This window comes from Macrobrachium nipponense, chromosome 18 (assembly GCF_015104395.2).
Source record: "Macrobrachium nipponense isolate FS-2020 chromosome 18, ASM1510439v2, whole genome shotgun sequence".
In the NCBI taxonomy this organism is placed as follows: Eukaryota; Metazoa; Arthropoda; class Malacostraca; order Decapoda; family Palaemonidae; genus Macrobrachium; species Macrobrachium nipponense.
The window spans coordinates 71,477,789-71,499,710 of record NC_087211.1 but is presented as its reverse complement, the minus strand read 5'-3'; the positions used below and the strand labels follow the sequence as shown (position 1 = coordinate 71,499,710).

Genomic DNA, 21,922 nt, shown 5'->3' with positions numbered 1-21,922 from the left:
ATATATATATATATATATATATATATATATATATATATAGAATCTACTGGTCATTTTTACCATATACATATGTAAATGTAATATCACTGTGGCTGTTACATACATACACACACACAAATTATATACATATATATATATATTACATATATACATATATCTATATATATATATATATATATATATATATATATATATATATATATATATATATATATTATATATATATATATATATACCTACACACACACACAATAGGAACATATTACGTATGGGAGACTAATAACTTTATATTATAATGCATGTAAATATATAATTCAGACAAGAAGATACACCCCTGAAATGAGTTAATTACAAAAATTAAAATCGTTATAAGTAACGTAAAATAAAAGCGAAAATGTACATATTTCAAATCGTACATAAAATTCTATAAAGGCGAAAAAACCACAAGAGATTGAAGCAATTAAAACATACACTAATATATAAAAACGAAAGCAATTCATACAAGACATAATCCTGCAAACGAGCAACATACGACGAAAATAGGACATAATTAAGGCATAAAAACGTAAATGAGAAAGAAATGATGACAAACAAGATATATTTCTACAGCAGAATAAATAAAAATCCCAAACATGGAGTCAATTATAGACAAAAGAAAAAATGCGAGAATGCGAGGAACAAGACATAATTCTACAAACGAGTAAATAAAAATTCTAGATAATGAAGACAAACCCATCCCTTGTTCATGAGGACGGTAATGAGAGCAATTAGCATAATTTAGTCGTCTGCGCTGGACGACAGCGCAAACCGAGTATCTGTTTGTGTTAACAATGATGTAAACACATGAGCCACTTTTGTAAACAAAAGTCTCAGCCTGTACAGCGGACGAGATCTTCATTCTTCACAGTCGAAATTCTCTCATGCACAATTAGGAAATGCGAAGAGGAGAGAGACGGAGAGAGGAGAGAGAGATGAGAGAGAGAGAGAGAGAGAGAGAGAGAGAGCGAGAGGAGAGAGTTTGGGGGAGGTTTGGGGGGGGGGGGTTTTAGACAACTCATACACTTGTGATCCTAGAGAAAAGAGAAAGAGCTATTTGTAATGCGTGAGAAAACAAATTGCCAAACTTCAGGCTATTTGGAAAAAACTTACGAGGATGTTTGTTGATTAAAAGCTACTTGGAACTTCGTAGTGCAAATCTGATTAAGATCCCTAACTAATTGATGAAAGTGTCTTCCTATGCTACTTATCATATACACACACACACACACACACACACACATATATATATTATATAATACATATTATGTATAATAAAATCATCAACATCTGTAAAGCTACAAGACAAAAGGTCTCAGTGAAATTCCGTCATTCTTGCTTTCCTGTGCTTTGTCTCCAGCAAGTCTCTACTCATTTCCAGCCTCCCTTCTCAGTTCTTATCTAAGCAGGTCTACGTAGGTCTTTTAACTTATCTGGTGCCCACTGGAGCCCAGCTGATACTGCTACATACTGATCTCCACAGTCGCCCAAGCCATCTCCATTTCATCATTATCTCCCCTACTAGTGAAACTAGTAATTTCCTTCCTGGTATCATTCCTCACTCTATCCTGCCATCAGCTTACTAATGTTTTTCTTAAAGTTTACTTCCACATCGACCAAATCTTTTAAATATAGCTTTACTGCCATGCAGTAACTCATGTTCTTACATCAATGCAAATCGTACTATACGTATTTGCAATCTTCCGTATGTAATTTCAGTCTACCTGACTTTTTCATTTCTATTCAGCCTGCCCGCTGTTCGATTTACCTGGTTTAGTCTTTCACTTATTTCCAACTGATGAGAATCTGAAATTAATATAATTTTTCCTGAATGTCTGAAACATTCAAGGTCAATTTCCTTTCTTTATTTATTGTTATTTCATCCCACTGTGAACACACAGTCCTCGTTTCTTTTGTTTTTCTTCTATTTATTTTCAGTCCCATCTCTCTAAACATATATGATGGTCTGTAGATTAAAATATCAAAATTTACACATTCTAAGTGTAAAACTTGTAACGTCACTCCAATACACATATCTATCACCAACCACTTTCTCCTTGCAAAACCTATGAGTAAGGGCAAACAGCAAAGGTAAAATAGCACTCCCTTGTGGCACCCCACTGTTTACTGCAAATTCATCCTACAAAACCCCATCAACATTCCTTTTGGTATCGGCTGCGTTCATAAATAATTTATATTTTTTATTAACATAATATTCCACGGGAATGCAATGGTGACACAAGACACTTCCATACTATTGGTCTGTGGACACTATCAAATGTCTTCCCCTAATAAACAAAGGCCACCAGAAGGAAATTTTTAAATTCCATACAAATTTGCATAATATATCATCGTACATTTGATATGTGCAATCACTGTCTTTCCCTCAAGCAGTCTGTTCTCTATACGTTTCACCGCTGAAATTCTTGGGTATAGGAAAAAAATTTATTGTCAAATTACAACCCACTGTCCATTTTGATGGCAATCTTGCTGCAAACTCCTGCGAAAAGCGATTTCAACGAAATGCAAAAATAAATTAATAAATAAAAATATTTCCACAAGGAAGGATCAAGCGACATGGCATTGATTCCCAACCAAGTGGAATTTAAATTGACAGAACTGAACACTCATTACACAAACTTAATACGAAAATGGAATGAACAACGAAAGACAAAAATGGACGAGAAAGGAAAATAAAATACGATTGGCTGACGAGCAGAAGAGGTTAGCGACGAGGGAGAAGGAGGTAGGGTTGTCTGAGGCCATTAGCTCCTACTTAATAGCAGCAGACTTCCCTTTGCCAGCCATCGGGGTCCTCTTCCTTCCTCTCAGCCCACATCCTCATTACTATGTAAACAAGATATCGTAACCCTGCGGCTTTGGGGGAAACGCTACTTACTATCCTCTTTTGTTGAACGTGACTGGAGGGAAAAAAAAAAAAAAAAAAAAAAAAAAAAAACTTCTCTTCACCTTCTTCAACCAAATATGAAAGAAAAACTTTCCTTCACCTAAATAAATAAAAAAAAACTTCACCTCCTTCAAGCTAAGACGAAAAAAACTTCCCTTCACCTAAAAAAAAATAAAAAAAAACTTCACCCTCTTCAACCACTATTAAAAAAAAAAATAACTAAAAAAAAAACTAGGCAAAAAAAAAACAACCCTTCACCCCTTCACCAAATATACTACTTCACCTTCAAGCAAATACGAAAAAACTTCCCTTCACTAAAAAAAAAAAATACTTCACGCTCTTCAACCAAATATGAAAAAAAAACTTCCCTTCACCCCCTTCAACCAAATATAAAAAAATTACCCTTCACCTCCTTCAATCAAATATATAAAAAAAAACTTCCCTTCACCTCCTTCAACAACCCCCCCCCCCAAAAAAAAAACAAAAAAAAAAATTACCTCGTTCAACCAGGAGCTTATACGTCACAACCAACTTACTCCTCGTGTATGGTCGCTCTGTACCTCTAGAGGAGGGCATGCAGTCACTTTAGCTACAGGAGTATAAAGACAAATAAGTTGTCTTTATACCTCTTTTCTCTTCAGGATCTGCATGAAATCCACGTTTCTTGTACCTTAAAAAGCAAATTTTTTTATATCTTAAATAACCTCTAGAGTGGGAAATTCAATCACCTTAATACAAGAGTTGATTCATGTGTTTTTACACTTCCTATTCTGCTTGAAATCTGCGTTTCTTGTATTTTAAAAAGGATTTTTTTTTATGCACCCTAAAAATGATTTTCTAAGATTTACACATATTTTAAGAAACTTCTTGTATCATAAAACCAGAATTTTTTGTACCATAAAAAAGCTTTTTTTGTAACTTAAAGAAAAGATTTTCTTATATTTAAAAAAATTCATGTATCTTAAAACCGGATTTGCTTGTATCTTAAAAAATAAATTTTCTTGTATCTTAGGAAAAAAACAGACTTTTTTGTATTAAAAAAAAACACGTACAAAAAATAAACACAAATTTTCATGACCTTACATAATAGATTTTCTTCCATCCTGAAAAACAGACAGAACTTCTTGTACCTAAAACAACGGATTTTCTTCTATCCTGAATCAGCAGAACTTGTATCAACGAAAACGGTCTTGGTATCAAACAAATGGTGAATTATCCATCACTCCTTAAATCTGGAGACAATAAAGTGTAGCAAATCAAGATAAATTAAGAACGAAAAGGAATAACTAAAATGAACCTTCTTGTCATAACCAAAAGGGACACATCTAGTCACAACCGTCTCACAATCTTCGAAAAAGCACAATGCTACAAATTTCATTGTTATTTAGCGCTATGTGATAATTGATATTGAAGGCTCATTTCTCTAACACATTTTTCGGGGAAATGAGAAAAAGTATTCTCAAAGCCATAACAAATCAATATATTTTGCACCAGTTGCTGTTACTATTCGTACTGATTTTTAGTTATTGTTACTGGGTGAGCCTGAAGAATATTCACGTAATATGGCCAATTAAACGCATTTATATGTTCTAACTGAACTTATCTCTTACTTTTTTTTTCTTTATTAAAACCTATGCGGTTTTGTCTTATGTGCTTATCCTCTGATTCTTCCTTAATCTCATGTAGCCGATATTATTAATATTTTGAGATAAATATCTAAAATAATAATAATAATAATAATAATAATAATAATAATACAATTATTCTGTAATTTGAAATTATTATGTATCCAAGTCTTCTAGCAAGACTGCAGGTGTTTAGACGTAAAAGTTCTTACTAGCCAATGGAGAGAGAGAGAGAGAGAGAGAGAGAGAGAGAGAGAGAGAGAGAGAGAGAGAAGGCGGGCGGATGGGGAAGTAGTGATAAATAGGGGAAAGGGCGCATATGGCTAGAGAGAGAGAGAGAGAGAGAGAGAGAGAGAGAGAGAGAGAGAGAGACGGGAGGTTGAGGGTGAATGTATGCAAAAGGAGGAAAAACGAAATGCAAATACGGCCACCGCAAAACGACAAACACACAGACAATTAAGCACTTGCGGTCGTAACAAGCCCATACACAATGCGACGTCACCCATCTACCACTCCCCCACTTCCTACCCTCCCCAAAACCCCTGACACCCAGTGAGCAGTCACCCGTCACCCCTCTACCTAAATACTATCGCTTCCTCTCCCGTTCACTCTTGCCTTCTTATCTCAAAAAGCTCACCTTTTAACCTTAATGAGAAATAATGAAAGGTTATTAATTAATATTATTTATTATTATCATTGCTGTTGTTAATGTAACTGGTACTGATATAAATACCGATTAGTTTCTTCTTTTCATTATCAATAGTTATTGTGATGGTGTAATTACCACTACGAATACCACTGGAGACATTTTACCCCCCTACTATCATCTAATTAATTCACCCAACATCACCATTCCTCCTAATGCTATCACGATTATCATTATCATCATTATTTCACAAAGTACCTCTTCCGGCAATTCGCACAATTCATTTACAACCCGCCCCCCCCATCATTAGCCCGAATGAGTCACAAATTGCCCAAAATTAACTACTGCAGTAAAGTACGGCGAATTAAGAACAGAAACATTAGGCCTACCATTACAGATCTACATATTCTTCTCATGCATATTCATCATGACCTTTTATTTCAGAGAGAGAGAGAGAGAGAGAGAGAGAGAGAGAGAGAGAGAGAGAGAGAGAGACTCTGTGTATGAAAGATATTTTCACTCTGTTCACCAAAATAAATATTCTAAAGCTTCATATATTTGTAATAAGAGAATAACTAGGATTCCATCCTCAGAGAACAGATGACACTAAAGTACTGAAATGCAGAGTAACATTACAAATTTAATTACCAATAAAATTAATATTCAAAACATTTCAATTCAGTAAAAGGAAACGACAGACTGCATTAAGGCAAAGTTGTCATCAACCGAGCTGCAAATGCAGGGTTATCCTAGAAATGGCATCTCTAAAGATCATGGATCTATATAAGGAAGTACTACAAGGGAAAGCTGGAAAAGATGGATTTTGTAACGGGCTGAACAGCAAAATCTTCATTAAACGTTGAACCTTGATCGACAACTACCTAAAGTCTTAATATCATACTGAATTTATACCCTGTTCTTCTGTTCGGTGTCCCAATCAAGAAGATATCTCATGATTAGCATCATTACTCATACATCAAACTAACATAGGACACTAACATGAAGCATCATAGATTACTCTTATTCAATACATCCACCTTAGCTATGAAACTTTTTTCTTATTGTTTCACTGATAAACCGCTGATGATTCAGCACACGAAATTTTCATCATATTCTTCTAGTACAGTTATTTAAATGATTTTCTAGAAAGTACCCAAGAGTCGTTAACAAACACTAATATCGCATGCAAAAGTGCCTAGCTCGAATAATTCACGAAAAACTAAATAAATTTTGTCTCCTGGAGAATTATTGCATAAAATGGGGTAATTAACAATCGGAAACCTAAAATCTTTACTCTTATCATGTAATCTTGTAACATTTTTTTATCTGCATCTTATACAAATATACAAAATGAAACCCTGTCATGTGAATTATCTTCTGTCTTGAAAATGACCTTTTGAATTCATACTACATAATCCAAAGTCAAGTCGTCTGTTGCTGTTGAGAAAGAGTGAGTCTTTTATATATATCTAAAGCCTTTGTTCCATTTTCAATCATACTTCATTAAAGCGTTGTTTTACAAAAAATTGACTTCACAGTGATGTCAAAAAAAGTCACCAATATCTTGGTTTGGTCGTCATTAGTGCCCACGGGGATACGAGTTATCCCACCCCTGTTTTTGAAAAGAATTGTTCCTTGTTACTCCTAAATGCTTCTGACGTGTTTGCAATAACGAACTTCAGCCTCCAGTTTCCAAAGCACTTATCAGGAAATGCTATTAAGCCTATTTATGAGCTGTCATGAGAAAAAGTAGCGAAGTATTCTGAAATCATGTGTAACCACTTATTTTGCAATTTTTCTCTCTAATTTACCTATCTACAATGTTAAGACTTCCTGGTGGTTATCAATTATCCACCGTCTTTAAACGCCGTTGGATAGTTCTTCACTTAAATCGTAATCTCTTTCATTTCTCTCTCTCTTTATATATATAATATATTATATATATATATATATATATATATATATATATATATATATATATATCTCACCTGCTGATCTGATAATTCTATTCACATGCTCTACAAATGCAAATTACGGAAAACGTCTACTTTTCTGTGGCCCTAGAATATTAACAAACCGCAAACTTACATCTGACAAAACTGCAACTTGGACGGAGAATTCCTTTTCTGTTTAAGAGTTCACCTCTGCAATAAATAAAAATAAAGTATTCATAAAATGGGAACTAGAATATTGTATTAAGAGAGAGATGTGCACATTTGAAAGACAATACCTAAACTCCAATCGGCAATTTAGTAAGATTATTCAAATACCGTAAATATTCAGCCGGTACTGCCAAGGCTGAAGATAGTGTTTTATTTTGATGGCACGAAGATATATCTATACGCGCACATACACACAAACACACACATATTACATAAATTATAATTGGATATTAAATAGTAATGTAATAAATATCAATATCTGTAGGGGATTTAACAGTTAAACTAAATATTGGAATTTACTGTAAATAGAAAGTTACGAAAATGTATATATATAAAAATATTAAATTCTTTTTATAAATATATACCTACAGTAAAATCCAATATACCCTCTTCAGTTTAACTGCTAAATCCCGAGAATGTTATTTATTTTACTGTATCACTATTTAATAACCAATAGCAATAACCAGTTATCCTTCTCATTCTGACGGATTTACAGGCATCATTTACGACCTTATAACAACTCAGTCGATACAGGTGTCCTCTTTCCTTCGAACGCTGTTATCTAACACCAAACTTCTTTTATTTATTTATCTTCAATTGATGTTCTCATTAGCCCACACACTCATGTAACACTTTTGTAAAAATACAAAGAAGTCAAGATGTTATTAACACTGACAAATGATATCTGTTGTTGGATATACTGGTGTAACAAAGAGACGTTGTTACTGAAATATCAGATTTTCTGTCACGCTCAGAGGGGAAAAAATCATAAAAAAAACTTTAAAATATTTCAACCTGAGACTTGGGAAAACCACGCACGAACTATCATAAAATGTTGATAATACCACTGTTTCAATAAAAAGGCAAAGGATTTATTTTATTCATATAAATCTACAGGTTTCTACGACGCGCAAAATAACCTTTCAAGACCCAATGATTATTCAACGGAATAAACTAATATTTCTTAGTAAAATCATGAAAAAAAAAAAAAAGGTTGGGAGTGACACACGTAATCTCCGAGGTATATATATATAATTTTTTGTTATTTCAGAGGAAGCTGACTAATTTCCTGCAATTAATATTTACTATCAGCTGGGTTGTCAAGAGATTTCCTAGAGAGCTGTCAACTTTCTGTTATTTTACAAACGATGCAAGAAAAGGCTTCTCACATAGTTACCTGGCCGTTTTCAGCATGTTGTTAAACGGCGCATTGGTTAAATAATCATGCTAATCGATGAATATTTGAAACTGAATTTTCTTTCCGACGACTGCAGGCAGCTCTGACAAGGGCGAAATGTGAGGGGTTAACAAAAGAATTTTCTTTTATAAGAGACTATTAAGTTTGGGAAATGTGAAACACCAGAGACCCGATCAGCCTTAAAATCAAAATTATACATAATAAGATGGAATTAATTATACGTTTAACGTTTTATCTTTTTAAATTTGATGAATAATGGGAATCTCAACGAAAACAGAAATAGGATGTAACAGTTTCATTTACTTGAAAGTCTATACAATGTCCTCCTATTGTGAGAAAAAACTTTATCATTATAACTCACTTCTACGGTGACAACACATGAGTGTAATAAAATTTTATCTACACAATAAATCTGACAGCCTTGGATATACTGCTCCAATCTATATGCATTACAAATTATATGTCTGTGAGCCGCATGAAATCAAGTGAATAAGAACTTCAGTGTCTGCTGATTTAAAAAAGGGAATCTGGGTCGAGTTGAATCTACGTGTATTTGCAATATTACTGCACTCATAAATAAACACACGCCCGTGCGCACACCTATCCATATATACATACATATGCATAATACATGTACACAAACACACACACACACCACACACACATATATATATATATATATATATATATATATATGTATATATATACGTATTATAATATATATATATATATTATATATATATATATATATATATAGATATATATATATATATATATATATATACATACATAATCTAATAATATCAGTAATGATTAACGATTAACGCAAAACCCCCAAAAATTCAGTTTCGGAACAAATCAACCACCCATTGCTATGGGAAGCGAGAAAAAAAACTATGCAAAGCAGATCTAGCATACTTTCTAAGCTTAAATGGAAATGTTTTTACAAAAACCTATCGAGTAACATAATATTCGTAATTTGTTAACATGGAGACTTAATTATGTTAAAATGTAATGTAGTAAAGCATAAATAGCTAAGTCGCTATAACATAACTGGCAAACTATGTATATCTGCGTTGGAATTTATAAAATGCATGACAGCTCTAGAAAAGGATAATCCAGTTGAAAAGAAAAGTAGCTTTAAAGGAAACAAGAGGTACTCTATGAGCTCAAGCATATTGGGATACAAGATGATGAATGTACAAATGATCCGAAATAGTTCCATATAAAGTATTAATTAATTGATAAAAAAAATATTGCATAGGAGATCGAATGTAGAAGAAAAATTTCTTTAATCCCAAAAAATGATAGCTCTAACGTAGGTCTGAAAGGGCACTAGGCTGCCCGTAACACATACTTTAGAAAAAAACAAAAAAAAAAACACCTACAATGTTTCATAGAAAAAAAAATATATATATATATATATATATATATATATATATATATATATATATTAAATCCATCGGCGACAGAACCACGGCAAAAATTTTATACTAAGACAAGAGTAAATATGTTTATCCCTAATTATGAAAAATGAAAAATATAAACTATGAAATATATTTCTGATTTCTAAAGGAGGTGAAATTTTGAGGCTCTTTATTAATTTCAGTAATAATATGCACACACCTATCAGCAATCCGTTCGTAGAAGAAAAAAAAAAACAATTTCCTGCTGGGGGAGTAGAAATGCACATCTCAAATGCCTCAAAAAGGACCATTTTAGTTAACTAAAATGAAGACTAGTCCCGGTAAATTCTGACGACGTGTGTGGCAAAGGGCAAAGGAAGAATGGAGGGTAATTATCGCCGAATACAACATGATGGCACGTACGTCATTTCCAGGTTTCGTCATACCCAAGGAAAAGGTAGAATTCATTACGAAACGGAGCGATCCTTCGTCAAAGAGAAGGCGTTTTACAGATGGGTATAGGATCCGACCCCTTGTGGAGGCGTTCCGAATCCTTCCCGGCGTTTATTTCCTCACAGTTCGAGGAAAGTTATAATTTATGAGGCCCTAATGGCTCTGTAGCGAGGGAAAAATAATTAGGCAATGCAAAGACTGGACCACAACGAGAGACAGAGACTTCTCAAATCTTTACAGCCTGTACAAAGAAGTTCAGATATAGAAGTGAACATTAAGTCAAAGTCGGTGTATATTAACAAATAACTAAAGATTGATTCAAAACTGTTTACAATTAATCAAAATTAATACTAAAAAAACAGACAACACATTTTAACACTAACCTTATCAGATATAAACACGGAAAAATATTAGCCAAGACCATGGCCTTTCAAAGAGTAATATCAGGTCCTTGCTGCGCCCAATAGCACTAACTATAAGGGGTGGGTACCTAGGGTACAAAAAGCACGGACGGAAGCCATCGTTCGTTGTCATAGAAGCCCGAATTCGAAATGTGAATAATGGTGTCTTTAATGGCCTTTAGTAAGTTCTGGTTCTGGTTTGCAGTTTGCCACCCACTTCGAAGAGACCACGAGGACTTCAAATGCTAAGGATCTATCACCAACCTTGCAGTATTCTCTCCCTTTCAATTTTCCAACCGACCTACCGTCCCCCCGTCCCCCCCCCCCCACCCCCCCCCCCCCCCCCCCCCCCCCCCCCCCCAAACAAAATAAATACGGGAGGCAATATGAATGACAGGAAGGAAGGTCAAGGAGCTGATGGTTCAGGAATTTCCTCCACAGTGACATACGAAACTTTTCTATGCCTGTCTGTCTGTCTGTCTTTCATTCCTATGCTGGCTGAGATCTGCATAACCTCCCCCAATCCCAATTTTCTCCTGAGGGTTAAGGTGGTGGGGGGCGTCGTCGTGCTGGGCTGTGGTGAAGCGGGTGGTTGGTTGGGGGCGGGGGGTGAGGCGTAAGGTAAAGAGAGCAAGAGAAGGAGGAACAAGAAGAAGAACAAAAAGAAGAGATGATTAGGGTATTTATGACATGGGGTGGAGACGAGAAGAGGAGGTGGAGGGAGGGGTACGATGTAAGAGCTGATGATGATGAAGGCTTGTTGGGGGGGGAGGGGGGAGCGGGATGGAGAGGGGAAAGAGTGGAGGGGGCGAGTTGAGAGGGGGAGGACTTAAATAGGCTAAGTGATTTATATTTGAGTGGGGGTCATTTTCCTAATCATCCTTATTTGGGCGGAAGGCTACCTACCAACTCCACTTAAACGATCCTTATTCTTATTTTGCATCTTTATTTAGAGGTCTTGGAATGCTTACGCTCATTCTTCGAATAGTGTCCTCTTTGTTCTAAATTCAAATGAAATCTTACATTTTTAAAAATTCACCTTTGAAATACAGTTATAAAATCATTTGCATTTGGACATACAAAGATTTATCACTCTCTTTCCTGTTTATTTTTTTTTATTCAATTTTAAAGACGCGAATTTTTTTTTTCGTCTACAAGACAATACGTAGTGTTTTTTCTTCAACGCCAGACTTTTAGGGTAATTAACGGGAGATACACCCACTTCTTGCTAATTAAGAGGACCAAATGCTACGGGTTGTCCAGCTGTTACCTAAGATGGGTTCCTTTATTTGCCAAAAAGGAAATACAAAAAAAATTAGCCAAACGTCTCCAGAAAAAAAAAATTCAACAAAATAAAAAAGATAATTATCCTAACCGAGTAAAAGTTCTGAAATTCGCCGAAAGACTAAAAATATAAATCTTCATCAGTATGAGACTGCCACGCAAATAACAAGTTCATAAAATAGAATGACATAAACAGTTAAACGACTCAGGAAATAAAATGTATAAATTAAGAAGGCTAAGTAACCCCACCCCGACGAAAAGAAAGCTAATAAGTAATTCTTCACGAGTAAGAGACTGCCCCGACAAATAATAAATCCATAAAACGGAATGAATTAATAAATTACTCTCTAGAGCAACAGCCCTCATTAGTGTTCAAAGCCATCGATAACAATCAAGTCTTTAGTCAAAAGATGAACGACGAGGTAATATTAAGCCTTAGTGCCGGAGACGCTGTTCTTGTTGCACGGTGCTCGCGCCCCCCCCTCCCCCCCCACCCCCCGAAAGGCTGATGTTGTCGCACTTCGTTAATATGTGTAATGCTTTTGTTTAGTTTGTTCATAGGTTAGAAGTATAATTTCACTAATATGTTGTATTTGATGTCTATGCTGCTATCGTTACTCCTTCAGTTATATTTGTAACGAATGTTGTTTTATTTGCACACGTCTGAAAAGTTAATGCTGCTACAGTGGTTTTATACGTTCACTAAAATGACAATGTCGATGTTTTATTTGTTCACTAAAAGGCAATGTCGATGTTTTATTTGTTGCCTAAAAAGTCAATGCCACGGTATTTGTTATTTGTTGTCTAAATAAGATATTGTTTCCGTTAATTTACTGTTCGTTTTCTGTTGATGAAAAAATATCAAATTACAGCTTTCAGCTTATTGTAACGCTACAACTTGTTATGCAAATACCTCAGTCTCCAGCGCTATTCTTTTATTTGTCAACTTAAAAAAAAAATCTGTACCATCTCCTTAGCCCAAAGATCCCACGAGGCTGGGAGAGAGAGGAAGAAACGACTGTAATTATAAGGGTCGTAAAGGGATGTTAGGTAAGCCACAGGCATACTGACGGTGCTCACCTATGCGGCCCCAAATATTTCATGCACACGGTTATATAAAAGGCAAGCCTGTACTTCCGTAGTTACTTGTCAGTATGCATACAGAGTCGAGAGCATTGCAGTCAGTGAAGAACATATACTGTGTGTGTGTGTGTGTGTGTGTGTGTGTGTGTGTGTATATATATATATATATATATATATATATATACACATACATACACACAGAACAAGATGTACAGGATAAAGGAAGATGGAGAAGCCTGAATAGAAACAGCGACCCCATATAGAAATGGGAAAAGCTGAAGGCAAAGAAGATATACACACACGCACATACATACATACATACATATAGAGTATATATAATGTGTGATGCGAGTGTGCATTATCAAAATTTACAACAGAAAAAACATCGATATTTATTCATAGAAACAGTTTGTGGTTTTCACGTAAAAATGATACCACAAGGTTCATTTCTGATATTTTCTTTTATTTTGAAAAAGCTAGTAAGTGAACTCCGTTTCTTCTTGCAAAAGCTTGCGTACATGCAAAGACAACTGCCACATACCCAAGCTTTGTAACCGACATAAATGACCAGAAGTGACCGTTTCCGTTTATTAATGACTATTGTTCAGTAACTCGATACTATAATATATTGACATCAACCTTGCATTTGATGTCTAAGCCAGTCCCTTACGACGCTCCTGATTGGCTGTTGATAAGCCAATGACTTGGCTGGAAAATCTCATTCTCTCTCGAGAGTTCACATGGGTAAGATCTATGTTCCAACTCTCTTGAGGGATACGTCTTTCAAAAGTATCTCTCAGGAATGGTAGAACATGCATCCTACCTATGTGAACTCTCGAGAGAGACTGGGAGTTTCCAGTCCTGTCATTGGCTTATCAATAGCCAATCAGGAGCGTCGTAAGGGACTGGCCTAGACATCAAATGCACAGTTGATGTGAATCTACTATAGTGATGAGGATCTGTCGATGAAATGTCACGGAGAAAACTAAGAGCTTCTCATACGTAGTATGACATCAGGAAACGTACCCATGACAACTCGGCGGCCATACTGAGCTGAGGAAGAAGGCGTGTGACCGCCATCTTCTTAAGCTGTTGAACTCTCTCTCTCTCTCTCTCTCTCTCTCTCTCAAGTCACTTTCTCTCGAGGTCAATTAGGACCGACCGAACTCGTTTCGGTATGAGTTAATAACTAGCAGGGGGTGGCAACTCCCTTTGACCTCTCGTTACTGAATATCAACGACCGCATCTTTAGAAGACCTATTTTTTATGTCTTTATTTATTAGCTGACGTTAACCTCTCTCTTCTTCGGGCCGAGTATGACATAATTCTTCTGCGGCTACTTCGCTCCAGAAGTTTACAGCTGTTCTAGACTGCAAAACACAGACAGTAAGTTAGCGAATCCGGAACTAAATTTGTCAAGCGTTTCGGATCTTTCAAGAAAACCTGTGGGCAAGATACAAAATCTTGAAATATGTGAAGAAGAGTTACCGGATTTTTTTTTATTATACTTTTTAAGGCACTAGTTCGAAAATACCACATCGTTGGAAAGCACCATTTTAATTTTGAATACCCCAACATATACAAACAATAAAGCCAATTAATGTTGGATTTGTTTAAATATACGCCCTAGAAATCTGACCTCTTAATTTCAGTAATTATTCTTTCAACTTCTCTCCAAGAAGCAATGAAGCAAATTAACTAACTAGGCCGGATATCCTTTGCCTTTCAAATGCATTACCGAAACCACTTACCTACCAATTCACAACAAATTCCATTGTGGTTGTGTAAATGCCTAACTTGATAGGTATTTGCCTTTCTTTGTAACCAAAGACCAAATCTGCAGTACTCAAAAATAAAAGAAAGAAAAAGAAAGTTGGAAAGAAAGAGACCCCACAATGGCGAGGACACATGCTCTTGCAATAATAACCGTTTTTCCAAACCTCACGTGACCACTAACTATACTCTTGAGGGGAGAAGGTTTTCCAGACCCGAGAGACGGTGTCAATGACCAGAACGCCGTCTTGACACCTTGGACGGTAGAGAAAAACGAGGCTGTCCTACTCTCACATCTAACGTTCTTCATTTTCCATTTTTCATTCAAGTTAAGTATATCTTAGTTTTACCAGACCACAGAAGCTGATTAAAACAGCTCTTCCTAGGGCTGGCCCGAAACCAGGATTAGATATTTTAACGTGGCTAGGAACCAACTGGTTACCTAACAACGGGACCTACAGTTTTATTGTGGAATCCGAACCACATTATATCGCGAAATGAATTTCTATTCGCCAGAAATAAATTCCTCTGATTCCGCGTTGGCCAGAGCCGAGAAGAATTGAACTGGGAACACCGGATTGGGTCAACATCAGCTACAAACAATGAAGGACAACTGCCTCTATTTGCAAGAGAAAAATAGTACTTAGTCCTGGACTCTATCAGAAAAATGAAGACATGGAAATTCACTTTATAATTAGACTCAAATTCTCACTCTTTATATTTCTTCTTCCTTGAATATCCGCGTTTCTTTTTTTTAAGTCTTCGCTATCTGCCATTTGCCCTTCCATAATAAGGGATTCGCCTATTATACAGGGTGTTTACATATGAAGTCCATCTATCCCAAGCCAGTCTTCCAAGGCTGCCTAAGCAGCAACAGCCAACGATGCCACAAAGGTCAACTTAATTCTAAAACCAGCAATTCCCATCCAGCCTATTTCATCTGACTAGGCTGACTTACATACCTTTAGTGGGGGGGGTGGGGTGGGGGGGGGGGGGTGTTTCTTCAACCGCTACTTCAGCTCTTCTTGATCCACTTACCTACATCATCACCATTTAACCCATCTGTGCCCATCCTACTATACCCACTTGCCCATCCACTCTTTCTTCTTACCCGAGCATCTTTCAAGGTTCCATTAATGATCTCCGGTAGCTCTGGCTGGAACATGGGTTCAGGAGAAAAAAAACTATAATTAACCGTAAGTTCTTCATAAAAGCAGCTATGGAAGAGAGAGAGAGAGAGAGAGAGAGAGAGAGAGAGAGAGAGAGAGACGAGAGAGAGAGAGAGAGAGAGAGAGAGAGAGAGACTGCACACAAATGTATACTGACCAATCCAGTTTCCTTTGTAATGATGAAGTAATGTTAATCGATATTATTGTGTACTCGCGGGCAATTCGCTTAATCTGCAATTTGCGATAGTCAATTGGTAATATTTCATAACAAATCAACAAATATGGCTTACCAGTCTTCTATCCATTAATTTTCTTCTCATAAATCATATTTCTTTGATAATACGTCATTTTCACAAGCGTTCTAAAATATGCATTATGTTTCTGGTATTTTTTTTCTGAATATTTGTATGTTATTCATTCCCTTTTAAAAGTAAATTATTTTAGATGAATTTTTTTAATTTTCGAGATTAGAAGTAATTTCCAAGAATTTTCACAACAAAGTTAATGGCACAAATACCCTGTGAACAAAGAGATCTGTAAATGATCCACGAAAATAGGCAAAGAAATATATAAAATAAATATACTCTTCGTAAAAAATGGAATACATACAACACACACATATATATATATATATATATGCGCGTGTGCATTAAGTTCCATTGAAAAGGGATGCAGCTATGAAATGGCCATCCTATGCCTTCTTCACCTAGTTCAGTCCGAGCAAAGAAAAGAAAAGACTTAATTCCTGTAGTGGCGATAAAAGGGATGGACATAAGATAACAGATAAATATCAGTTAACAACAAAACAAATAACTCAAGCTAAGAAAAGTTAATGCGTTCCTTATAACAGCAAACTGGCACTTTCTCGTTCATCTTACGACAGGTAATGACGAAAACTAAAATTCATGTAAAGAGGAAATCAGTTCATCTTCTTTGGATTATACGGTTCAGCCAACAATAGTTTCTTTCTGGTCATTGCCGTGTCTTGGAATTATCTTTCTTTTTCTGTTTTTCTCTGACTCTTATTTATATAATTTTATCCCCTACAAGGCTAAAAGCTTTTCGTTGCCCTCGGGACTGGGATAGAAAAGGGCATTAGACTAGGCTGTTCGATCCACTGATTATCTCGAAATATTCAGATGTAAAAACAATTCTTCCATCAACTCACATCCATAAAATACAATAAACTTTCCCCGTGACCCACAAATGAAAAATCTTTTATTAATTAAAAACCTCCTATGCATGAAACTAATACACAAAAAGCATCATGACAAACGAACGATCAAGAATCCGAAAAATTATGGTAGCAAAAAAAAAAAAAAAAACAAAAAAAAAAAAAAAAAAAATAAATAAATAAAAATAAAAAACTAGAAAAAAAAACAGAAAGGATTTCAAATGAATGAAATCAATGAGAAAATCACGAGTTACTAAATCTTCCCTCCCTAAAAAATTATGAATAATGGAGCGCTTCTGAATTTGAAAAAAAAAAAAATCGAGATGAAAGACAGAAACGCTGGAGGGAAAAAAACAACAAAAGAAACAAATCAGCATCCGGAAAATTACGACAGGTAGTAGTTAATTATGCATGAAAAGCCCTAAACAAATTAATGTCGGTCTGTCATCTAATTGCCGGGGAAGAAACGGAGGGGGCCAATTTTAAACATGTAATCATTGGTCATTATGAATGTATAAATTTCTTGCAAACCGCATAATGTAAACAGAAGCCCCCTTACCCCCCAACGCCCCCTTCAACGGTTCACCCCCTCCCACCGAACCCACCACCATCCGGGCCTCCGTGTGGAGGGAGCGAGGGGGCAGGCTCTCCCCCCTTCTTCCATTTTGCCTAACAAGACAATAACATTTTCTCTTAATTGTCAGGCAGACCTCATAAATTTTGAGCTGCGGCTCGAGAAAAGGGGAGGGGCTAGCCCGCCCCGAGAGAGAGAGAGAGAGAGAGAGAGAGAGAGAGAGAGAGAGAGCCTGCAAAGTAGACGGAGATAAGGAGAAACGAGGTCAGAGAACCCCATTAAGACATGAAAACGTACGGTGATTTAAACAGTAGAGTCCGGAATTACTACTATATTACTACTACTATTAATACTACGGTGAGGATGATGGTGTTGATGGTGATGGCGATGATGATGAATACGTTCGAAGAAGGAAATGATCTACAATCGCAACGAAAACAGACAACACAAAACTAAAACAGATAAGCAAAAAAAAAAAAAAAAAAAAAAAAAAAAAAAAAAAAAGAAAAAAAAAATCCTCAAGGTCACTTCTACCGATGAGACCCATTAATCTCTTTCCTTTCCAGTCTCAACTTCTCTCTCAAGGAGAAAATTGATAAAAACACAAAAAGAAAATACGTTATAGCTTTCGTTATCGAACAATATTCAAACAGAAAAATAATTATAGTAAAGAAGGTGGATGTAGCTTCATGCCTTGGCATACAAATGTTATACGGATCTTCCTCTGTGTTCCCGACAACATTCATTCAAGAAAGCTAAGTTTACTCTTTACTAATCACGTGAGGAGGGGAGAGCAAACTTAGTTTCCTTGATCTGAAATAAATAACCCGAACTGATCAGTATAAAAATATGCGCACTATTAAACAGTTTTCAATTACAAATGATAAATGAGCATATATAGAAAAATTCCGTTTTCTGGACCTGAATAAAAACAAAGGGTGTGGGAGGAGTGCATCATAATACGTGGGCACTGAGACACATGAGAGTATCATAATATGAGGGCACTGAGACACATCAAGTAGAATGAAAAAAAAAAATTGTATTAATGAATCTACTATAACCCGTACAAAAGCCTACGTATATTACTAAATAATCTTCAATTACATATTACAAGTAAATAACATGACCATATCTAAAAATAGTATAATTCAATAACTTGATTTCTTTTTACAGGGAGGAGCTAGCTATGAAGATTGGACTGACGGAAGCCAGAATACAGGTAGGTCGAAGAAATTGCCTTTCCTGACTTGGGGACAATTCCAAATCATAAGCGAATTTAAAAACTGCAAAATTTCACCGACACTTTTGCTTCTCAAACTGCAAGAACGACGATAATAATGCAATTAACAATAACTGGAGCAGGGGATCTCCCCCCCCAAACCAAAATATTGTTCATTGTAAATGAATTTGTCCAACTGCGTTGTAAATGTGGACTTTACATAATCACATAAAAAATATATAAAACGGACGGCAACCGGATGGGGAACAAACAAAAGACACGAAAATTACACACTTTAAAAAAGTCTTTCCTAGAAAAACGCCAATGCCTTCAAGATGGAGTCCGGAGTGACGTCACAATTAAAAACATCGGACGTTAATTGCATGATTTCAACTAATATCCCCAACATGAGAGGGGTTAATTACCCTCGAATCAAGGAATTAGAGGGATGATGAAGTCGAATTTCCTCTGTTGTAGTGTATATATGCCATGGCGAGGGGACTTTCCCCTCTCCGCCCCTCCCACCCTCTGCCCCTACCCGAGGATTCTATAATTAAAAGAAGAGTACACGAGAACGCGGACATTGTTCTCAGGAAATCAGAGTCGTTGACCTAACAGCGAAAAAAAAAAAAAATGTTCGCATGCAACGTATGATAACCGAATATGAACATATATAAATCGAATAAATGTAAATAAAAATTATATATAGGTAAATTATACACGGATAATTATGTACACTTATTTATAAGAAAATCAAATAAATAAATGATTAGGGGAGACACATGAAATAAACATGCAAACATATAAGGATGAAACAATTCCCAGGAAATCTGATTAACAGCTCTCCTAGGGCTGGCCCGAAGGATTAGATATTTTTACGTGGCTAGCAACGGGACCTACAGCTTATTGTGGGATCCGAACCACATTATATCGAGAAATGAATTTCTATCAACAGAAATAAATTCCTCTGATTCCGAGCCGAGAATTGAACTTCGGAATACCGGATTAGAAGCCAATCGCGAAATCCACTCGTCCAACGTGGAACTGTGTGAGGCGCTGAAAAAAACATTATGACGTCACAATGGCAGGGACTCCTTAAAAAAAGTTGCCTTCAATTAGTATAAATAAAATAATGCACAGTTTATGATTTTTGTGTGTATTTTCTTTAATTTAGTACCTAATCTGAGCCACTCAAATTAATGAAACATTGTATGAATCCTGTAATAGTATATCGTGCCAATTTTTCTACAAGATATACTGAACAGTTCTGAATACCTGACTCCCAATCAACAACGAACAAGCAGGATTCCGCCTGTAAGCGCCCATGAAGCATTCAAACTGCATGCAGAAGTCGCCTTCGCAATTCAAAACCGATCTACAACAGTTCTAACATAGCTCCAATAAAAAGAGGGTTGCTATTGGACCAAGCCTCTAAGGACCGAGTTTCTAAGTCTTACAGTGACACCAACCAAGACAGGTGTTAAGCACCCTATGGATAGTTTTATCTATGGATAGTTTTATAACAGTCATTTAAAAGCTTTTCTTTCAGGCAGGACTAGTTTTTCTTTCTTTTTTTTTTTACATCTTAGAAGTAGGTTTCAACCCCCATGGATAGGTAACCACTCACGAGAGACAAGTTTCACCCTAACCATATGACAGATTAAAGCCAAACCAGCTGTAACTTTACTTCTGCCAGTAAGAACGTCGTTCTGACCATAGCATAGGATTGAGTTTTACTCTTACTCTGGGATAAATTACCTTAACTACAGTGTTAATCATTTCCTCTGTCACTTCGTTTCCCTTTCAGATACTCTCTTTTTTAGACGTTATAAGAAATTTCAAGTTGATCATTTAACAGTTACTACTATTCGATACCAAAACAATTTTCATTTCTGAATAAAACGTTTTTTACGTTTATTAACATCAACCTGAAACCCTGACCTTATTAAAAAAAAAAAAAAAGGGAAAAAAAAAAAAAAGGGGGGGGGGGGGGGTTAACGTTACAATGAGAGTAAAATAATATACCAAGGGATATATAACACTAATGACAATAAGGAATTTCAAGACACACGCAAAATAAAAATCCGTAATGACAGTGCAACAACAGTAATGATGATGATGACAATAACACTAATGAGCATAATAACAAGCAACAGCTAACAACGCCAGCAATGGGAACTGTTGCAGCTCAGACTCGGTCCCACCTATTTCTATGAGCTGGTAGTTGTTATAGTCGTAAATCCTTCTCTCGTGTTACATTATCGTGCAATTTGAGACTCGTAAAATGTCTGAACCTGTGTATTTGCTTCTAAATAAATCAGGCTCCTGAAATTCCCATTTGTATTTTATCTCCCAAGCTTAGGCTTTGCATGATTTATGACCCGGCACAAATGGAAAGACTATAAATAATTTACCGGGAGAGATATACAAGGCGATAAGAGAATATTCCAGCACAGGCATTTCTGATTTGTAAATGGCTCAAGTGCGTGTTTATGTAACGACACCAAGTGCGTATATACATACATTCATATATATATATATAATATAATATATATATATATATATATATATATATAATATATATAGATATATATATATATATATATAATATATATATATATATATATATATTATTGTGTGTGTTGAAACCAGTGTTAGAGAAATGGGAGCATGAAAGTCAGAGATGTATTTTTTGGCATCAACCACACGACACTGAAAAACAAGCAAGATTTTTAGTCTTTTAAGCTTATCGTGTCAGCCGTCGTTTCGTTCATCATCGGCGACTCTTCCGATCTTCAACGCTATATAGCA

General features: G+C 35.8%; 1 protein-coding gene across 1 annotated transcript in view; it reads left to right on the top strand.

The window, feature by feature from the left end:
• LOC135197141 (homeobox protein aristaless-like) overlaps window positions 1-21,922 on the top strand; it is a 338,826-nt gene that overhangs the window by 307,987 nt on the left and 8,917 nt on the right. Inside the window, 1 exon segment of the mRNA XM_064224111.1 lies at window positions 19,066-19,111. Coding sequence (XP_064080181.1) covers window positions 19,066-19,111 — 46 coding nt within the window.